The sequence below is a fragment of the Phyllostomus discolor genome, chromosome 1 (genome assembly GCF_004126475.2).
Source record: "Phyllostomus discolor isolate MPI-MPIP mPhyDis1 chromosome 1, mPhyDis1.pri.v3, whole genome shotgun sequence".
NCBI classification, from domain to species: Eukaryota; Metazoa; Chordata; class Mammalia; order Chiroptera; family Phyllostomidae; genus Phyllostomus; species Phyllostomus discolor.
In genome coordinates, this window is record NC_040903.2 from 160,056,261 (window position 1) to 160,075,966 (window position 19,706).

A 19,706-nucleotide genomic window follows, 5' to 3' on the forward strand; every position below is an offset into this window, starting at 1 on the left:
GGATTATTCTAACCCCATGACTATGTTCTTTTTCCAACATTTTGTCCTGCCTCTTAACTGGCCCCCTTTCAGCATAACTGCTTTCATGATTTTACTGAGTCCTAGAATTCTGAGATACCTCCTTAGTAAGGTAAGATCTATATAGTCTGAGGGGTTTACATGCAAATAAATCTCCTTCCTGGTACCTTTCTCTCAGGTATTTCCATATCCTTCCCTCCCCCATTCAGCCTTACTTTGATATGTATTTTACATTAAATACTTCCATTTATAATTTCTATGGCAAATCTAAAAGTATTCTTAAAAATGGCTGTATTCAGGGACAGGAAGCAATTAGTGGTGAGGCTTTATTTTTGGAGGATGAGATTGGCAGGGGGCAGGGTCTGAGGAGAAATTGCCTTCTGCCATGTCAGATGGATGAGTTATAGGAAATGATCACTCAGCCAGCAGCTTGGTGCTAGCCAGTGAGTCAGCAGTGAGTTCACCCTCAGCCTCATTACGGGAATCACAGGTAGCTGTGACAGACACTCTTCCTGGTGGGACCCCTCCCTGCTCTGCCGTTGCAGCATCAGGCTCTGCCCCCAAGACGTGAACCATTCACTTACCTGTCCTGTTGGGAAAAGATTCACAGAACTATCTTCTTGTTTTCACACAGTTATTTCTATTTTTTTTTCAGGACTGATTGGTGTTTCTTAGTTTTTTTCCCCTGACACCCTGCAGAAACATCAGTGACTTTATTTCCAGAGAATGAAGTTTGGGATTAATGTCATAACAATTTGGTTTTTAGGGCAACGTTTTGTATTTTCATACTGCTTCAACTCTGTAGGTTCTTTATAAATGGCAAGACACTGTGGCAAAGCAAGACAGAAAGACATTGCTTCAGGAGAAGTGATGGGTCAAAAGAGGTCATCTTGTCATGACTGGAGATAGGTGCATGTGGTGAGAAGACTAGAACCAAGTCGTCAGAGTTGTTGAGGAGGGTAGCATTGTTGGTTTTTCTTTTTCACTTGTTTTTCCAGTTTTGATAAGGGTTCAAGTTGTAACATGTATTCTAAAAATAATCCCTTAGTATTTTAAAATAACTGTTCATTTGTGGAAAAGAAATTTGGCCAAATACCTTTAACATTTTATGACATCTTTTTCCTAGACCTTTCTCAGACTGTTCCGATCAGCTTGGTCATATGCATGGTATGGGAAATGGGTGAGGAGGACTAACTTTGCTCAGAATCTGGATGTACGAGGCATTTAGTTCTTTTTCACCCTGTGGAGAAGGTGGTATTATCCACATATTAGACATTAAAAAAAACTAATGCTGAGAGAAATTAAGGGAATTTTGCTGGGTCAGTGAGCTAGTAAGTGACCGAGTTCTCTCCAAGTCAGACTGCCCACACTCTTTCACCTGAGTACAGAATGACACTGGCCGGAGCCCACTAACATATTGCTGGGTTACTTATCCGTGAAGAAAAACTCTATCGCAATATTGTCCTTTCTTTTTTGTAAAACTAGGATTCTAAAACTCACATAGACTTGGCTTGTACTTTAGTGAGAAAGAGAAATAATGAGGTATTGCATGGGGTGCTATGTGTCTGTGTGTTTAATATGTAGAAGATAAAAGAAGCATGGTAAGTGCCTGGTTGAGTGCCTGGAATCCCCCAGAATTTGAAGTGATTCTTATCCTCTCCCCTAAAGTTCTTAGTTTAGATACATGAAACTGAAGACAAGCCTTAATGTTTTCACTGTTTCATACAGTAGTTGTAAGTGACTATTTTGGTTGAGGAAGGGGTGGTATTATTGGAAAGTGCAGCATTTACAGTTTTACAAAAATATCCAATCCACTGGCCCAGTAGGGCCCTAATTTATTTTTTTAATAAATGATACATTTAAAGATTTTTTAAAAAAAATTTTGACACTTAATATTATACAATTAATGCTGTAAGCTTTGTTGAGATATTGACAGAACATACTACACGTATGTAAGTGTATGATTTGATAAAATTTAACATATGCATACACCTGTGAAACACCACTTCAGTAAAAATAATGAATGTATTCACTACCCCAGAGAGATGTTTTGTAATGCAATACTTTTGAAGACGAAAGCCCATCATCTAATTTGGTGAAAAGAGCCTGAGTGGGGACTCGGGTGATGTGAGTCTGGACTCAGCTCTTTCCCTACACAGCTTCATGGAATTCAGTGAGTCCCTTCATTTTTCCAGCCCTTAGTTTTCTCATCTGAAAAATGAGGAGGTTGGACTAGATGGTCCCTAAGGCCCCCTGTGGCTCTAAAGTTCAATAAAGCTAAGAGGATGGGCGTACTTAGGACATTGGTTTGCATCCAAATGGTTTTATGTAAAAGTGTAGACATCCCCAGTGGTCTGGCGGCAGCTGTGCTGCCTCATCCCTGCCCTGCTTTGCGTGATTGATTGATCGTGAAATCATTTCATTTCTTTTAATTCCCTTTCACCCTGATTCAAGGTCATTCATGTCATTGCTTCCATGTTGGTATTACTAAGCTTAGGGGACTGTTCTACTTAAGAATTTAGGGCTCAGGCTTGAGTAATGCTGGGAATTTGGCAATGCCTTAAGCAAAGATCAGATGAGGGATGAGAGGACCCTCAGCTCCCCAGATATTTGTGAGGCAGCCTGGGTATTTTGTGAGGGGCAGAGGCGAGCTCTACTGGATGTATTTCAGGGCTGGGGGCAGGGAAGCAGATTGGAGTTTAATTAAAATTCTAATCCCAACATTGCCCATCTTCTTGCCAAGTCAGCAGCCAGCATTTCTGTTTGTGGTTCTGGGGATTTTGCTGTGATGACATACATAGTTACCTCAAAAACTCTTTGCAATTTTCTCTAGAACATCCATATGCCCAGCAGGTGCTTTAGTCAGGACTGGCCCGCTGCCATCTTTTGCCTGTGATTTCAGAGATACCTCCTTCACCATGGCCAGGGCTCCTGGTGGGAGGAGGGCATTGGAGAGAACTGGGGGTGAACACTGAGCTGATTACAAATAAGAAAACAGGTTCATCACAGCATAGAGGTCTTTTCAAACTGTTTCTGTTTTCTAGGTAGCTAAGTGGGATTCCTGAGGAGGGGCTGCTCTGACTTAACAGTGGCCCACCATGAGGTTCTCCCTGCTCTGTGCCTACATGCTGCTCCTGATGATCTCCCGGTTGAGGGCGGTCAGCTTTCCTGAAGATGATGAACCCCTCAACACGGTTGACTATCACTGTAAGTAATCCCAAGAACATCCCCCTTTTCTAAGAAGGGGGATGTTCTGGTTTGGATTTCTTTAAGTGTATTTGTTTTTAGAAAGAGAATTATATATATGTTTTAAAAGTGTTTTACGTATTAATTTATCCCCAATTGTGTTTGGAGAAAATGGGACAATTTTGTTGGATGCTTTTCTAAAGCAGCCCACATATAGGTTATATATTTTCAGTTAAAAGAAAAAGACCATTTGCTGGCATTTACCATCTCTTATTCATTTACATTCAAGATCCGAAGAGAGGAATTTGGTTAAAACCCTTCTACAACTAGTATATACAGTTAATCAATGCTGTATATTGATTCTTTAGCTCCATAATCCTGACTGATGGTTTAGCCCGTTTTTACTTGCAGATTCAAGGCAATATCCGGTTTTTAGAGGACGCCCTTCAGGCAATGAATCTCAGCACAGGCTGGACTTTCAGCTGATGCTGAAAATTCGAGACACACTTTATATTGCTGGCAGGTAATTTTCCTCTCATTGGTTTATTAGATTAAAATTCTTTTCTCTTGTGGTGCTTGCATTAATGTGTCTAGTTCATGAAAAACTAATATGTGATTGTGATCAAAAATCGCAAGTAGCCAAAAATATTCACAGAGAAGAGTCAGTGTTGTGTACCAGGAACAAAACGCAGAGCAAAACCCTTCAGCGGCGCAGTTTCATTACTGCCATCAAGAAAGGATACATCGCTCTTTATTCCTAAAGCAGCAGGGGAAAATAATCTTTTTTTATTCTTTTTTCACTTGGAATTATTCGAGCAAATATTAGAAGTATGCCTATGCTAACACAAGCAGCGGTTTGACCCACGCCTGGAGAGAAGAGCTTTCTTTGCTCCCTAGCCATAGTGATATATAAAAGCTTCTCACTAATGAAAGAGTACCCTTTGTTGACTTTGCTGGAGACAGAGAAAATCCAAATGATCTCTAAGACACAATAAAAGCAGATCTGTAAAAATAAAATAAGAAGCAGCTTAACATTTTTATGCATTCACATGATATGACTTACTGCCTTGCTTCCAACAGGGATCAAGTTTATACAGTGAACTTAAATGAAATCCCCAAAACAGAAGTAATACCGACCAAGGTAAGCTCGTGTAGTTGGCAAATTTATTTGCATTCCCTCACAACTTGGAAAATGCCCCCCACCCCTCTCAGAATTTTCATAGTTAAAAATTGGACTTTGGTGTTGCTTGGTTAATGCAGAAGCTGACGTGGCGGTCAAGGCAACAGGATCGAGAAAACTGTGCTATGAAAGGCAAACATAAAGTGAGTAAAACAGACGAGTGCCTGCCACATTCGTTCTTTCTGTGGTCTTGACCCTACAATGTCAGCATACGGAATGTCTAACATCAATGTCATTATTACCTTCTTTAGGATGAATGCCACAACTTTATTAAAGTATTTGTTCCAAGAAACGATGAGATGGTTTTTGTATGTGGTACCAATGCATTTAATCCCATGTGTAGATACTACAGGGTAAGTATACTTTATATAATGTGCTTTTTTCATTAATTTTTCTTCCTTTACTACTATGCTGTTAAAGTTGAACCCTTGCTACTATAACCTAGTAATTGTTTTATCTCTAATACTATGGAAAAATAAAGACAGAATTCTTTAAGTAGAATTTTAGTACAAATGAAACAATATTGCCTTCAAACAGGTACATTGAACAGATGTGACACTAGCTATTTATTTTTCTTTTGCAGTTGAATACCTTAGAGTATGATGGGGAAGAAATTAGTGGCCTGGCAAGATGCCCGTTTGATGCCAGACAAACCAATGTTGCCCTTTTTGCTGGTAAGATCTTTTAGTGTGATGAATATAAATGATTAATGACATTGAAGGTGCAAAAGGAATTTAAAGGAAGAGAAAAACTCCGAACTAAGATAGCTACCTCAGTATAGGTGTTTCAAAGTCTAAAAACTATGGAAAATTTTCCAAAAAAGAATTAAAAGTGAGCATATGACAATATGGTATTCTGACACTTGGTTCTATTGTTACCTAGGCCGGTGACCCTGAATATGTTGCTTAACTTTTTTGATGCTTAGATTCTTCAATTATAAAATTAAGTAATATTATGGGCCATCCTGTTACAGGTTGACTATGGGCATCAGGTTTAGCTTTATTTCTATATATAGGGATAATGGGCAGAAGCACTCCAGAGAGCATAATGCACTACCTAGGGCAACACACTGCAGGACAATCATGATTCTTTTACTCAAATTATAACTTTGGTTTCAGATGGGAAGCTGTATTCTGCCACAGTGGCTGACTTCTTGGCCAGTGATGCTGTTATTTATCGAAGCATGGGTGATGGATCTGCCCTTCGTACAATAAAATATGACTCCAAATGGATAAAAGGTACCTACAAAGATCAGTGTTGTGGGATGGCCAGGTGGGAACAGGAGCTGTGGGTGTCAGGAGGTCCCATGCATGACTTTATATTGTTTATTTAGACCAAGTATAAGCAGCTTTGGTTGTGAACAGAGGCATTGACAGGGAATGAAGACACCTGTAGCCAAGGCAAGAAAGTAGATTCATCCAGGATTTTATCTTAGATGACCTCAAAAAAAAAGAGAGAGATCCCACTTCAGTGTGCCAATTTGCCAAACTCTCAATGCACACAGCATTCCTTGCCCACTCTCATCTACTTATCCTGAAAAGTCAACAGTGAGAATTGATTAGGTCATATCTGCAGAATCATTTTATTCTTTGGAGTCTAGAATTCAAGATTTTAAAAAAATTCCCAACGAAAGAGGCTTCCTTCCCTAGTTAAATAGATTAATGAGTAAAATTGTTGAAACGAATGCCTTTGCTTTGTTTGCCTTTGTAGTTCAGTTCCCAGTAGGTCTTTTATAGCCCATTAGCTGACATTGAAGACCCCGCTGTCCCTGGAGCTTCATGTCACCCAGGTCGGGACTCCTCAGACTCATCGGCACATCGCAGTTCTCCTCGGCTTGCATGTAGCTGTGTGACGTCTGTCAGTCATGCCTAGCAGTCAGGGCCGTACACTAATTGATTACCCTTTCAGAACCAGTTTGTCTGTAATTTTTCTTCCAGAGCCACACTTTCTTCATGCCATAGAATATGGAAACTATGTCTATTTCTTCTTTCGAGAAATTGCTGTGGAACATAATAACTTAGGCAAGGCAAGTATATGCGCCCGACTTGTATTGTGGACTTTCATCACATGGAATTGAGCCTACTGTGGCAGAGATATGGTCTCTGCATGTTCTCTAGCACTCACTGCATTTAGGGCCACGTGCAGAGAGGCGAGTAGCTTATCATGAGAATAATTGCTGAAAAACACCTGAATAATGACCTGAATGGGAACAGCAGCCTTGGACCTTGAGACGGTTTCATTTTTCCAGTCTCTGCAGAGAGTGCTCTCCAGGCACCCTTGAGCTTGGGATGCTTCTTTAACTCTTTAGCAGTCCCTTGATAGTTTATTGTTTCTCTGTGTCAAAGGCAGGATGGAAGTAGAGGCCTTTGTTCAATTTTGAGTGCTTCGGTAAAAGCCCACGTGAGTTGCAGTTACTGCTATGCCAGGCTTACGGATGGCACATTTCATTAGCAATAGGGGAAGTGAAGTGCAAGACCAAGTGTGGGAATGGTTTCCATTCAGCCAGGCAGTGCGTGGCTCCCTTCTTGGGGAGCTTTTTGGCAGAACAAGAAAAAGCCCTTTTTCCTCACAGGTAGATCATTTTTACATGCTTAGTCTACAGATCCCTACAGACAAGACTGCTCAATTCTTTAGAGCCAGATATAGCTGTAGCATGTTTTGTCCCTCCCACAAACAGCAGCTTTTGGTTTTCCTTCCCCCTCCATGCTTATCACCCTTTGCCCTGCTTCGTCCCGCGGGCAGGCTGTCTATTCCCGTGTGGCCCGCATATGTAAAAACGACATGGGTGGCTCCCAGCGGGTCCTGGAGAAACACTGGACGTCATTCCTGAAGGCTCGGCTTAACTGCTCTGTCCCTGGAGATTCGTTTTTCTACTTTGATGTTCTGCAGTCAATCACAGACATAATACAAATCAATGGCATCCCCACCGTGGTCGGGGTGTTCACCACACAGCTCAACAGGTGAGAACCGATCCTGGGCACCTCCAACGATGTTCTGTCTGTGCTTGTGGGACCTGCGAACAGGCCTGTTGTTGCCTGATGGTTTTCTGATGGTTTCCCCCCTTTGCAGCATTCCTGGTTCTGCCGTCTGTGCATTTAGCATGGATGACATTGAGAAAGTATTCAAAGGACGATTTAAAGAACAAAAAACTCCAGATTCTGTTTGGACAGCAGTCCCGGAAGACAAAGTACCAAAGCCAAGGTAAGGAAAGACAAAAGGGTCTTTGTACGAAAGGGTTTTCGTCTTTAGCAAAAACCATCTGGCCACTGGGGGCATCCATCCTCAGAGAACAGACAGGGGGACCGCCCACGCTGGGAAGGGGTCCCTGTGCAGCATGGCAGGCAGGCAGGCAGGCAGGCAGGCAGCATGCCCCTGTGAGCAGGAGTGTGGAAAACCCGCTGGAGTTGGGGAAATGGCATTGCTCTTTGGTTTTCGCTTACTCTTCTTTTACTCTTGACCTCTTCTTTCAGAATGGACACTTACATATTCCTTAGATACAATTTGTGATGCAGGGGAAAAAACACTGTTTTCCTTTCAGGCCTGGCTGTTGTGCAAAGCATGGCCTTGCTGAAGCTTATAAAACCTCCATTGACTTCCCGGATGAGACCCTGTCATTCATCAAGTCCCACCCCCTGATGGACTCTGCCGTCCCACCCATTGCAGAGGAGCCGTGGTTCACAAAGACTCGGATCAGGTGAGGCTGAGTGGAAAGGGTGGCCCACTCCCATCCAGTACCTTCCGGTCCTGTTGGCCTCACGCTCTGACTTGGCTCGCCTCGTCCGCCAGGTACAGACTGACCGCCGTCGCTGTGGACCATTCTGCCGGACCATACCAGAACCACACTGTCATCTTCGTTGGCTCAGAAGCTGGCGTGGTACTTAAAATTTTGGCAAAGACCAGTTCTTTCTCTTTGAATGACAGTGTATTACTGGAAGAGATTGAAGCATACAACCATGCAAAGTACGTATATTTTACGAGAATGCTCTTCAGCACTGCTCAAAAATTTCCGGAGTTTATTTCATCTAGTCATTTCCTTTCAGCCCTCTAAATTAGCAGTGGTTTGGCATATTAGTGTTTTGGGTTTTTTCTTTCTTCTCACTGAAATAAATCCTGGGTTTGTTTTCTCCCTGAGTCTAATGGGGCTTGGAGATGGGCAGTTGATGAGTTTAAAAATAATTCAGCCCTTTTATTTTACCTATGGAAGTGGAACGCGTTTTACCACCACCCTTCCTACCTTGCAGATAAATTTTGGGATGCTATACACAGCTGACAGTTGTAGGCACACACATATACCCACACACAGAATGCAGTTTTTCCAACCATTGATATAAAAGATTATTTAGATCTTTAAAACAAACAAGAAATAGGTGAGAGAAATGGAGCAAGAGACTAAGGAGAGATCCCAGAAACATCTAGCACAGGAGGATTTAAATGTATTAAAACAGCCCTGGCTAGTATGGCTCAGTTGGTTGGAGCATCATCCCTCAGGCCGAAGGGTCATGGGTTAGATTGCTGGTCAGGCACGTACAAGTAAGCAACAGTCAGTGTTTCTTACTCACTTCAATGCTGCTCTCTCTCTCTTTTTTAAAGATTTTATTTATTTATTTTTAGAGAGAGGGGAAGGGAGGGAGAAAGATAGGAAGAGAAACATCCATCGGTTGCCTCTCTACACCCCCAACTAGGGACATGACCTACAGCCCAGGTGTGTGCCCTGAGTGAGAATCAAACCAGTGACCCCTTGGTTTGTGGGATAATGCCCAACCCACTCAGCCACACCAGTCAGGGCCCTCTCTCTTTTTCTTCCTCCCTCTCTAAAAGTAATGAAAAAAACTCTCCTTGAGTAAGGATAAAAAATAAAATAAATGCATTAAAATGTTACCCTCCCCCCCCCGTAGTCCAACATGGTCTTCACAAATATAATTTCCTTCAATCATCATAATGGGAAAACAATCTTAAAAAAAAGCCTTTTTATCCAGCCTGAAATTTAACTAACCATGCAGAGCAGTAGAAGATGAATCACATAATTATTACTTCCCAAACTTTGTGCTTGCCTGGTTTGCTACTGAGAACATTCCTTATGGCCTCCCCAGCTCTCAGTAATTGCAAAAAGCAAACCCTGCTTGCCTTGTATACGTCATGCAGCTTTTGACTTACTAAACGTATGGCTTCAAATTGTCTCCTACAATACAGGTGTAACGCTGAGAATGAGGAGGACAAAAAGGTCATCTCATTGCAGTTGGATAAAGATCATCACACTTTGTACGTGGCGTTCTCCAGCTGCGTTATCCGCATCCCCCTCAGTCGCTGTGAGCGTTACGGATCATGTAAAAAGTAAGCTGATGTTTCTGTTCTTACCCTGGGTCTTGCAGCTAATATTAAGACCTTGGATGATGAGAAAATCCAAGTTATGTTCTCTGCTTTTGTGCAGGTCTTGTATTGCATCTCGGGACCCATACTGTGGCTGGTTGTTAAGCCAGGGGGTCTGTGGTAGAGTCACCCAAGGGATGTTGTAAGTACACTTTGTCGCATCAGTCGAGATCTCCACTTCTGCTCCTATCCTTCTCAGGTCTCTAAAGCTAGAAATTTTAGAAAACTTCCAACAGCGCTACCTTTATTCCCCGCCCCCCGTTTTTCTTTTCCTTTTTCTTTCTTTCTATCTGTCTTTCCTTTTGTTGTTGTTGATGTTGTTGTTGAAGTAAAAAAAGAAAAGGGAAATCTGGAGCTGTGGGAAGGCAGGGAGATGCTAGGCAGTAGAATACCTGTGAGAAATAGGCAGCTCTTTTCTGCTTTCTGAAACATTCCTGTCACCAAACGTTTAACAGACATACTCAGCTTACCCAGCTATGTTGAAATGTCCATTTTTTTCTCTTTGCCTGTTCTAACTACTAATCGACTTGTGTTTTTGGTTCTGCTCTGGTTGTCACTTGTGTTCCTATGAAGGCTGTTAACTGAAGACTTCTTTGCTTTCCATAACCACAGCGCTGGAGGATATGAGCAAGACACCGAACACGGCAACACGGCCCAGCTAGGGGACTGCCATGGTAAGACCCAGTCTTCCTTGTCCTCCTGGCATTTCTTTTTGACCACATTTGCACGTGAACATTATTTTACAACCAGCCTTTTAATGACACAGGACACATGCCACCTAGCATTTAACTTAAACTTCGCCCAAGCCGAGCTGTTTGGTCATGGGGATACAGTAGAGAAGAATCTTAACTTTTTTTTTTTCCTTAGAGAATCTTACTTTTTTTTTCTTCACCATTTACAACTTTGTAGGAAATCTAGAGAAAGGTAGTCTAACCAGTAGATTAATCTTTTCATTTATAGTTGTTTCTTTTTGACTTTTTTAGTTAATTGGAACTCATACATTTTTGCTTTCTTTTGGTTACTTTTTACTGATTACTTGTTCCTTTAATTCTTTTAGAAATTTTGCCTACTTCAACTACACCAGATTACAAAATATTTGGCGGTCCAACATCTGGTTAGTTTTTTTAATTTTTTTGAATTAACAACCTTTTCTTTCCTTCAGTTCAGCATTTTCAGCCCCTCCTCCCCTCCTTTTGCGCAGTGTGGCAGCCCATCATTTTTGTGCTTTGACTCATAATCCCACTGATGGTACCAAAGACTTTTTCCTGCTCAGTACTTCACCCCGTGGAGCATGTTAACAGTCCATCATTGGCCAAGGCACATCCTCTAAGGAAAAGCAAGTGGATTAACATAGACCACATTCCAGCTGCACGCGTCCACCCGAGCTTTCTCCTCCCCCTGTGCATCGTGAATGCTCCCTCTGGCCATCTACATTTAATGGATGGCAGGATTTCATTATTTTCCCCTTCCTCTCCTCACCTTTCCTCAGACTTAGTAAACAAATACACATTTCCCCAAAATGTGTATTTATACATTTTAGAAATCTTTTTTGAATGGTTTGCGGTGATCCTGGGAAATTTTTGAGTGTTGTGGTCTCAGTGGTGTGAAAAACCTGGTTGAGTAAAGCTGGTTTCTGATTGTAGTAAGTTGCTCAGTGGGCTCCCCACCCCCCTCTGTCTGTACCTGTTTTGGAGTCCTCATCTGTAACCATTACACCAGGCTGAATTGGGGTCTCTGGAGTTTTAACCTAAAATCATATGCTTACATCTTAAGGGAAAATGTCAGTAATAGGCATGTTAAGAGGTTAAGTCCCTCCCGATCCTATTGCTGCTTCTAAAACTCACCAGCAGTTTCATTCCTCAGGGGCGGGGTGGGGGGATGGGACGGTAGATTTATGTATCAGAACATCCTAATTGAGCTTGTAAATGCCATTTCTTTTGCATGAGTTGCTGCTAACTCTTTGGAAGAAACTCCCCAGGCATTTTGGAAGGCACAGGCAAGGTTCATCCCTGCTTCGGTGCTTTACAGTGGACAGTGAGCCCTCAGTGCAGTGAATAATCTACAGGTGGACGGGGGCCCTGGCAAAGCAGGACGACATAGGCAGAGCTGGTCTGTTGGGTCCCAAAGCAAGGGTTGACGCGGACTCCCCCAGGTGCTTTCTGACGAAGTTACACTTAGGCTCCCCAGTGAAGGAATACAAGTCTTCCCCCGTCTATGGAAGTGCTTGAAAAATGTGCACAAAAAGGAATGAAATGATGTTGTCTCACAAAAGGAGGAGAAAAACAGTGATTAATCTTTAGGATTAGAGTTAACTTTTCCACAAGTGTCATGGGTCACCACAGGGGCTTCTTTCCATGGGAGTGTTTTGGGTATTGTTCATTTTGAAATCTGCTTAATATAGCTTAATATAACTTAATATAGCTGTTAATGTTTAGTTTTTACTTTTCCCTTGTGAGAAGAGGATTTGGTGTAGTCTCTGTGGATGTGTTTTGATGAAATCTTGGAACAGGCTCTCTCAGGAAATTTAACTTCGACTGTACTTAAAAATGCAACAGACCAGTCAGAAAACTCTGCTGGCGTGACCCACATTAATAAACATCTGTTTGCCACCACAGACATGGAGGTATCTTCATCTTCTGTTACCACAGCAAGTATCCCAGAAATCACACCTAAAGTGATTGATACCTGGAGACCTAAATTGACGAGCTCCCGGAAATTTGTAGTTCAAGATGACCCAAACACTTCTGATTTTACTGATCATTTATCAGGTATCCCAAAGGGTAAGGCCTCGCCAGGGAAATCACCTCTCACTGACTGGAAACCTGATCCCGCCCATCTCTGGGAATCTAAGGACTGAGGGCCCTGCACGGAGGAACCAGAAAGGAGCTTCTGCTCGCGTTCCCACCACCTGCACTGGCCGCGGGCACTGGGTGTTCTGTGACGCATTGGAGTGCGTTCCTTAGAAGACGAGAGAGGTGGAACGGTGTTGAAGAAAGGGTAGTGAAGCAGCACTCAGACAATCTACTCTGTTGATTTCTGTCTGAAGGAGCTGGACCAGACTTCTGGATATCATAATTCCAAGGGTCACTCAGCCAGGTCCAAGTCCAAAACTTGTTAATTGTGGATATCCAGATATCAGGTGTTTTGCCAAAGAGCCTTTCCCAGTCTATTGTTTAGCTGTAGTTCAAAATGCATGTGAAAAGGGTGTGTGAGGTGCTGAGTTGCTTGAATGCCACAAGCGATAAAATATTACAGTGTTTATCTAAAACTATCCTTTTCAACCCATAATAGAAGCAGTTATGACATAGCTGCCTATGGAGTAGGCTTATTAGATAGATTAGTACAGGGGAAAAAATCTATACTTTAGAGCTTATTAAACTATGGGATCAGGTTTCCAGTCAGTTTCTATGACAGTGTCTTGTCATTTATGTTTTATATCTGTTGATTTTGGTTTTATATATTTTCATTGTAAACAATTTTATAATCATTCTTTCTGCTTTGTTTTGTTTTTTTAGTAGTACCATTTCTACTTTTCTTTCTTTGTCTTTCAAAATGGATTACATAACCCTGGACACTGGTGAAAAACAACTAACATTCAAAGGCCTTAGTACTAACTTAAAGCAACCAAATCTTCCAAATCCCTCTGACTTACCTTACTCTGGGATAGCTGTGTTGATAGCATGTAACAGACCTGATACCTCTTAAACTAACATTTCTGTGGGCGACTGTTAGATGTCTGTGGTTGCATTAAAAATTCCAGTAATGAAAACTAATTCACTCTTCCTCTAGCCTAACTTAAATATTTCTAAATATCTTAAGATCCTCGAGTCATCTTCCTTAACTAATACAAAGGAGTATTTCCTTAGACTGTTTAGATTTCTTTCATAGCAGGCAATTCAAGACTGCTTCACCCCAAAATGGAATGGAAAAAAAAAATCAAAGCAAACACAAAAGTATGTGTTTGTAGCTAACAATGACCAAGCAGATGCTTTTAGTTTGTGAACAAATTACATGTTTTTATTCCAGTTAAGGTAGCAAAATTGTATTAGCATAATTATATTAGCATAATATATGTGTATGCCAATTCATACATTTCCCTAATCCTAGCTGCTGCCCTTTAATGCTGATTTATGAATTAGGAGGAAACCATGAGGTAAAACACTCCATGAGTTTAAAACAGGTCATTTAGAAAATACACTCTTTTTCATTCTAATTTTTGGGTAGAAACTCTTAAAATTTCTGATGTTATATCACAACTGTTTAAAAGGGGTTGGAGAGAAAAGACAGATAATTTAGATTAGTGGGAAATTAGAGTTATCCTAACCTCAGATGTCTGTGGGGGTTGTATTGTGATGAGAGAAAAAAAATATATATGGAACCTTAGAGTTTACCTGACCCTCCAAGCTAAGCATACAGACCATGTAAAGGTAGTGTCGGCTCAGTGGAAGCCATTTGCTGGCTGATATCTTTTTGCAAAGCACCCCAGTCAGACTCTTTCCCTGTGTCTGTTGTAGGTGTGCGATGGGAAGTCCAGTCTGGAGAGTCCAATCAGATGGTCCACATGAATGTCCTCATCACATGTGTCTTTGCTGCATTTGTTTTGGGCGCATTCATTGCAGGTGTGGCCGTATACTGCTATCGCGACATGTTCATTCGGAAAAACAGAAAGATCCACAAAGATGCAGAATCTGCCCAGTCCTGCACAGACTCCAGTGGAAGTTTTGCCAAACTGAATGGTCTCTTTGACAGCCCAGTCAAGGAATATCAGCAGAATATTGATTCTCCCAAATTGTATAGCAACCTGCTAACCAGTCGGAAGGAGCTGCCACCCACTGGCGACACTAAATCCATGGTGATGGACCATCGAGGCCAACCTCCGGAGCTGGCGGCTCTCCCCACGCCCGAGTCTACACCTGTGCTGCACCAGAAGACCCTGCAAGCCATGAAGAGCCACTCAGACAAGGCCCACGGCCATGGAGCTTCCAGGAAAGAGACCCCCCAGTTTTTCCCTTCCAGCCCTCCACCCCACTCCCCATTAAGCCACGGGCACATCCCCAGTGCCATTGTGCTCCCTAATGCTACCCATGACTACAACACGTCTTTTTCAAACTCCAACGCTCACAAAGCTGAGAAAAAGCTTCAACACGTTGACCACCCTCTCACGAAGTCATCCAGTAAAAGAGATCACCGGCGTTCTGTGGATTCCAGAAATACCCTCAATGACCTCCTGAAGCATCTAAATGACCCAAATAGTAACCCCAAAGCCATCATGGGAGACATCCAAATGGCCCACCAGACCCTCATGCTGGACCCTGTGGGGCCGATGTCCGAAGTCCCTCCCAAGGTCCCTAACCGGGAGGCATCACTCTACTCTCCTCCTTCAACTCTCCCCAGAAACAGCCCAACCAAGCGAGTGGATGTCCCCAGCACCCCTGGAGTCCCAATGACTTCTCTGGAAAGACAAAGAGGTTACCACAAAAATTCCTCCCAGAGGCACTCCATATCTGCTATGCCTAAAAACTTAAACTCGCCAAATGGTGTTTTGTTGTCTAGACAGCCGAGCATGAACCGTGGCGGGTACATGTCCACACCAACGGGGGCGAAGGTGGACTACATTCAGGGGACACCAGTGAGTGTTCACCTGCAGCCTTCCCTTTCCAGACAGAGCAGCTACACCAGTAATGGCACCCTTCCTAGGACGGGGCTAAAGAGGACACCGTCCTTAAAACCTGACGTGCCACCAAAGCCTTCATTTACTCCTCAAACAACGTCTGTCAGGCCACTGAACAAATACACGTACTAGTCCTCACGTGTGCTATTCCCCATGTGGCTTTATCCTGTCCGTGTTGTTGAGAGGATGATGTTGTAAGGGTACCTTAAGATAAGAGACTTACTTGTCTTTTAAGAGAACCAAGCGGCCAAAGAAACTCTTTCTAGCTTTGGCAACATCAGAACTTGCCACGTGTAGCTACTGCAACGAGGCTTCTGTGTACTTGCGTGAAAACAAAGGAAGGTGCTGGCCATTCCATTTCTTTTGTTTGAAGCTAAAGAGAGGGAGCGCCCCTCAGGGCTACCTTACCTCCCCGGTATAAAGAGCTGATGCAGTGCGCAGAAGAGTCTGTGAGCAAATACTTGAAAATGGGTTCCATTTAGACTGCCATTGTGTGTGGTCTTCCCATTCAATGTGAACATTTTACTATGTATGCATTCACCTTGCCTCTTGCACAAGTGTCAAAAACAATGGTAACGTCTCAAAGAAACAAACTTGTAGATTACCAAACAATCTGCTAAAAATTCAGTCTCTGACCCAAACTGTAGCATTTTTTCCGTGTGGGGCATTTTTTTCACGCCACCAATGAACTGTGGTGCGTGTGTGTGCGTGAGTGTGTGTGTGTGTGTGTGTGTGTGTGTGTTCTGTGCCCACTAGGATTTGTTTAGGTGCCCATTGCGTCTTTTTGTGCTATGGAGTTGTTTACATGGAGCGTGACTGAATAAGAGACAACAAGTACTTCCCACAGCGGTCCATTGGGTTCAGCTTTGAGAAAGAAAGAAAATCAAGGCTGATTTGACCATCCATATGATTGACTTATGGGGTACCCAATGCCATAATATGAGTTCTATGTAATCGTGTGCTGCTATGCGTTAAAACTTTTATTACAGTCTTGCCAGCTTAAGGAGATAGAGAGGTTGAGAGGTATCCTTGATTTATCCCACGGTGTTTTACAGTAGTAAAATTTACCTGTCCACTGTGAATTCAAGCCTGAGTCACTCTATTTAACCTTGGATACACTAATATGGTTTTATTTTTATTGTGTTTGGTTTTTCCCATGTGGTCAAATGTGTCTTCCTTTAACTCCTCCCACTGCCAAGATTTAAATTAAAAAAAAAAAAGACAAAAGAAGGAAATGTGAAAAGAATTGTGATTGGCTTAACAGACACTAGCCTATTAAAACCTAACAGTGGTGCAATCACGTCATCTGTGTCGTATTACGGGAGACTTTTCTCCTAAGTCATGCAGGTAATGACAAAATACTGTAAATATTACATGTGAGTTTACCTGAATCTGTGCATTTTGTGCCTTATTCATGAGAATGATAGAAGTACTAAAATGTCAAGTGTTTCCAGTATAGCACATCATTTACTGAGTGCCAGTTGTAAATGTTTTTCAACCAGCACCTGAAAAGACTTTTTAAAAAATCCTAACAAACAACCTAGAGCAATCCATTGTAAAACAGTCCACCCAAATAGCAGCATTACGTCCTTTGCCATGACAGACATTCCATTCCTGCTTTCCTAAGGATGCAACGGTGAGAATGTGAAGTCAAATGAGGTTTCCAGGGTCACGTGACCCCTGCAGAAACCACAGCGTCATTTATTCGTAGCTTTGCAGAAGCCACTTACAGTTGTTGATGGGCAGCCCCAGTGACCATTTCAGTCAGTCTGCTGAGCATCACACCTCGGTTAATTGGCCCCGATCTAGAAAGCACCCAGGCAGGGGAGCGCTCCTGACTTAGTCAGACGAAGCAGTTGAACCGATGTCTTGTGATGACGCTGATGCTAGACATTACTTGGGGGAAGATGGGTGAGTGACAGAAGACCAGAGCATTTTTATACAAAATGTAGAATACTGATACAGTTATATTCTTGTCCTTTGAGAATATTGTTTTCTAAAGAATGTGATGCCCTGAGATCTCTGGAAGCTCAAAAGCTAAAACTTCTGTTCTTGAAACACTTCAGCTTTGCAACTAAAATATTACAGATTAATAATAAATTAAACCAACCAACAATAAACATTGCTCAGTCCACCGCTGACAAACGTGTTTGCGCTCACCTTACCCGTATTAATCCCGGCGAGCGGAAAACAGAACAGTAACTCTGTGTGGTCCCCGGGTAACATTTTGTAACATTGTGCTGCCTTGTAGTTTGTAATGTGAGTTCTATCAGTATTTATGTTGAAATTTCTAACATGGAATCTAGTCTCTATCCTGTTAATTTAATTTTTAAATGCTTTATCCATTTGTGCAAAGGTAAACACAGATTGTATCTTTTTTAATGTTACGGCATAAAAAGTAACCCTAAAGTGAAGTGGCTCTATACTGTTTTATAGAGTACTTTAACATGTATAGATATCTTGTAAACTTGTATTGTGGAAGTGTAAATAATATGTACTTTGGGTTTTTAACACCGCATGTAAAGTCAAAATAAATATATAAATCATTATATCCTGCCTTTTGATATTGAAGAGGTTTGTAACATATCATGTTTTCAAAATGTTTTTGAGTCAACAGCAGTTGAGAGTCTCTCTTTATAAAAAACCTAACAAAATATTTTTGTCTGGATTGTCTGCCGCCCAGCAGGGTTGCACCCCAGTTCTCGGGAGGCTGGCACTGACGGGCAGCCCCGAAACACTGAGACACGGTTCCGGACACCGGATGAACGGTGTTGCACCAACAGTCAGCACTGCAGGCAGACACGCTAGTGGCACACGTGTCCACTTACCTAGTTCAAATGGGTTTAAAATGCATGATATCTATTCCCACTTTTTTCAATGTCATTTTAAGTCCCAAAATTACAGCCGGTACACTGAATTCCTATGAACATTTCCTGCTGCTTGGAATGTGGCATTTCTCAATGTTATCGCTTTAACTGAATAAAACATATTAATGGATATCTTCCCCCAAATATTGACATGGAAGGTAAAATTACGATTCCATTTAGTTCTTCCCTTAGCATAGACTGAGTTGGTGGCTGCTGCCACTGGCTCTTGTGGATGTTGATGGTGTCACACCGCTTCTTGGAGAGAAAAGGGGAGTGTTTGCAGCAACCTCTGCCCTCTTGGGTCCAGCTGCTGCTCCTGGCTGCAGCCCCTCTGCATCTCCTCTGTGGCCACATTTCTTTTCCAAGAGTCCCAGTGGCATCTCTGCAGAAGCAGACATTGCCTTATTCTCATCTTGGTCCTAGTATTCATTCACAATGTCACCTAGTGAGGAGTGCTGTGTTTCCATGTTCATGGTATCGGGGTCTTTTTTTTTTTTTCATTCTTATCATGGCATAGTCAAGAGAGGCAAGGAAGAGTTTGCAGGAATCCTTTCGTGAGAGCAACACTGATGGAACGCCTCCTTGCCCCGTTAAACAGCTACCACCACTACTGCTGTGCAGGCAGCAAGGCTACGCCACTGGTCATGGAGCCTGACTGGCATCCTGTGCCCCATAGTCCACTGCAGGCAGTCTCTGTGAGCCTGGCCCCCGCTGCCAGGCTGGAGAGCAGGGGTGGGAGGGTCTCTTGCTCACTGACTTGCAGAAGTCCATTTGTAACTCTTGGAATTTAAATGAATGAACCAAGAGACAAGGGAAATACATCTTTTTTAAAAAAAAAGATTTTATTTATTTATTTTTAGAGAGGGAAGGGAGGGAGAAAGAGAGAGAGAAAGAAACATCAATGTGTGGTTGCTGGGGGCTGTGGCCTGCAACCCAGGCATGTGCCCTGACTGGGAATCGAACCTGCGATACTTTGGTTCGCAGCCCGTGCTCAATTCACTGAGCTATGCCAGCCAGGGCGAGAAATACATCTTCATTGTTTCTGGGTTTCTTGAGCATTGAAATCTCTTATTTACATTCTGCATTTCTATTGCATTGGTGTTTATTCTATCTTATGGCCATTAGACCAGTTTTCATGGGTTCCTTGCTTTTTTTCCTTAAAAAGTACATCTTTCTCTTCTCCCCTGATAGACAGACTTAAACTTTTTTCAATTATGGAAATCTTTGATAATAATGCTACAGAGTGAGCTGAATTTTGCTTTTCAGGAAATTTCCAGACCCCTAAAACTAAGAATCTTCAAGATAAATACTGTGGAATCATTTAAGAGGAGTTTTTCATAAGGAAGACATTGTAAAGGCACAAATTCATTAACCAGGAGAGACCACCTGTTCTTTGGGTCCAGAAATCCCACTGATT

General features: G+C 42.3%; 1 protein-coding gene across 13 annotated transcripts in view; it reads left to right on the forward strand.

The window, feature by feature from the left end:
* Nucleotides 1-17,973, forward strand: part of SEMA6D (semaphorin 6D) — a 54,675-nt gene extending 36,702 nt beyond the window's left edge. For 2 of the 13 annotated variants that reach the window (XM_028505907.2, XM_036033097.1), the window contains exons 2-19: nt 3,063-3,225; nt 3,616-3,727; nt 4,285-4,345; nt 4,465-4,527; nt 4,636-4,737; nt 4,968-5,058; nt 5,503-5,622; nt 6,322-6,410; nt 7,127-7,344; nt 7,454-7,585; nt 7,923-8,078; nt 8,171-8,344; nt 9,575-9,715; nt 9,813-9,893; nt 10,364-10,425; nt 10,809-10,865; nt 12,367-12,519; nt 14,266-17,971. In XM_028505907.2, the coding sequence (XP_028361708.1) occupies nt 3,117-3,225; nt 3,616-3,727; nt 4,285-4,345; nt 4,465-4,527; nt 4,636-4,737; nt 4,968-5,058; nt 5,503-5,622; nt 6,322-6,410; nt 7,127-7,344; nt 7,454-7,585; nt 7,923-8,078; nt 8,171-8,344; nt 9,575-9,715; nt 9,813-9,893; nt 10,364-10,425; nt 10,809-10,865; nt 12,367-12,519; nt 14,266-15,554 (3,210 nt within the window). In that variant the 5' untranslated portion in view covers nt 3,063-3,116 and the 3' untranslated portion in view covers nt 15,555-17,971. Of the gene's footprint in view, nt 1-3,062; nt 3,226-3,615; nt 3,728-4,284; nt 4,346-4,464; nt 4,528-4,635; nt 4,738-4,967; nt 5,059-5,502; nt 5,623-6,321; nt 6,411-7,126; nt 7,345-7,453; nt 7,586-7,922; nt 8,079-8,170; nt 8,345-9,574; nt 9,716-9,812; nt 9,894-10,324; nt 10,426-10,808; nt 10,866-12,366; nt 12,532-14,265 lie in introns of all 13 variants that reach the window. The other 11 variants (XM_036033074.1, XM_036033081.1, XM_028505905.2 and 8 more) reach the window with 10 other exon arrangements.
* The last annotated feature ends 1,733 nt before the right edge of the window (nt 17,974-19,706 follow it).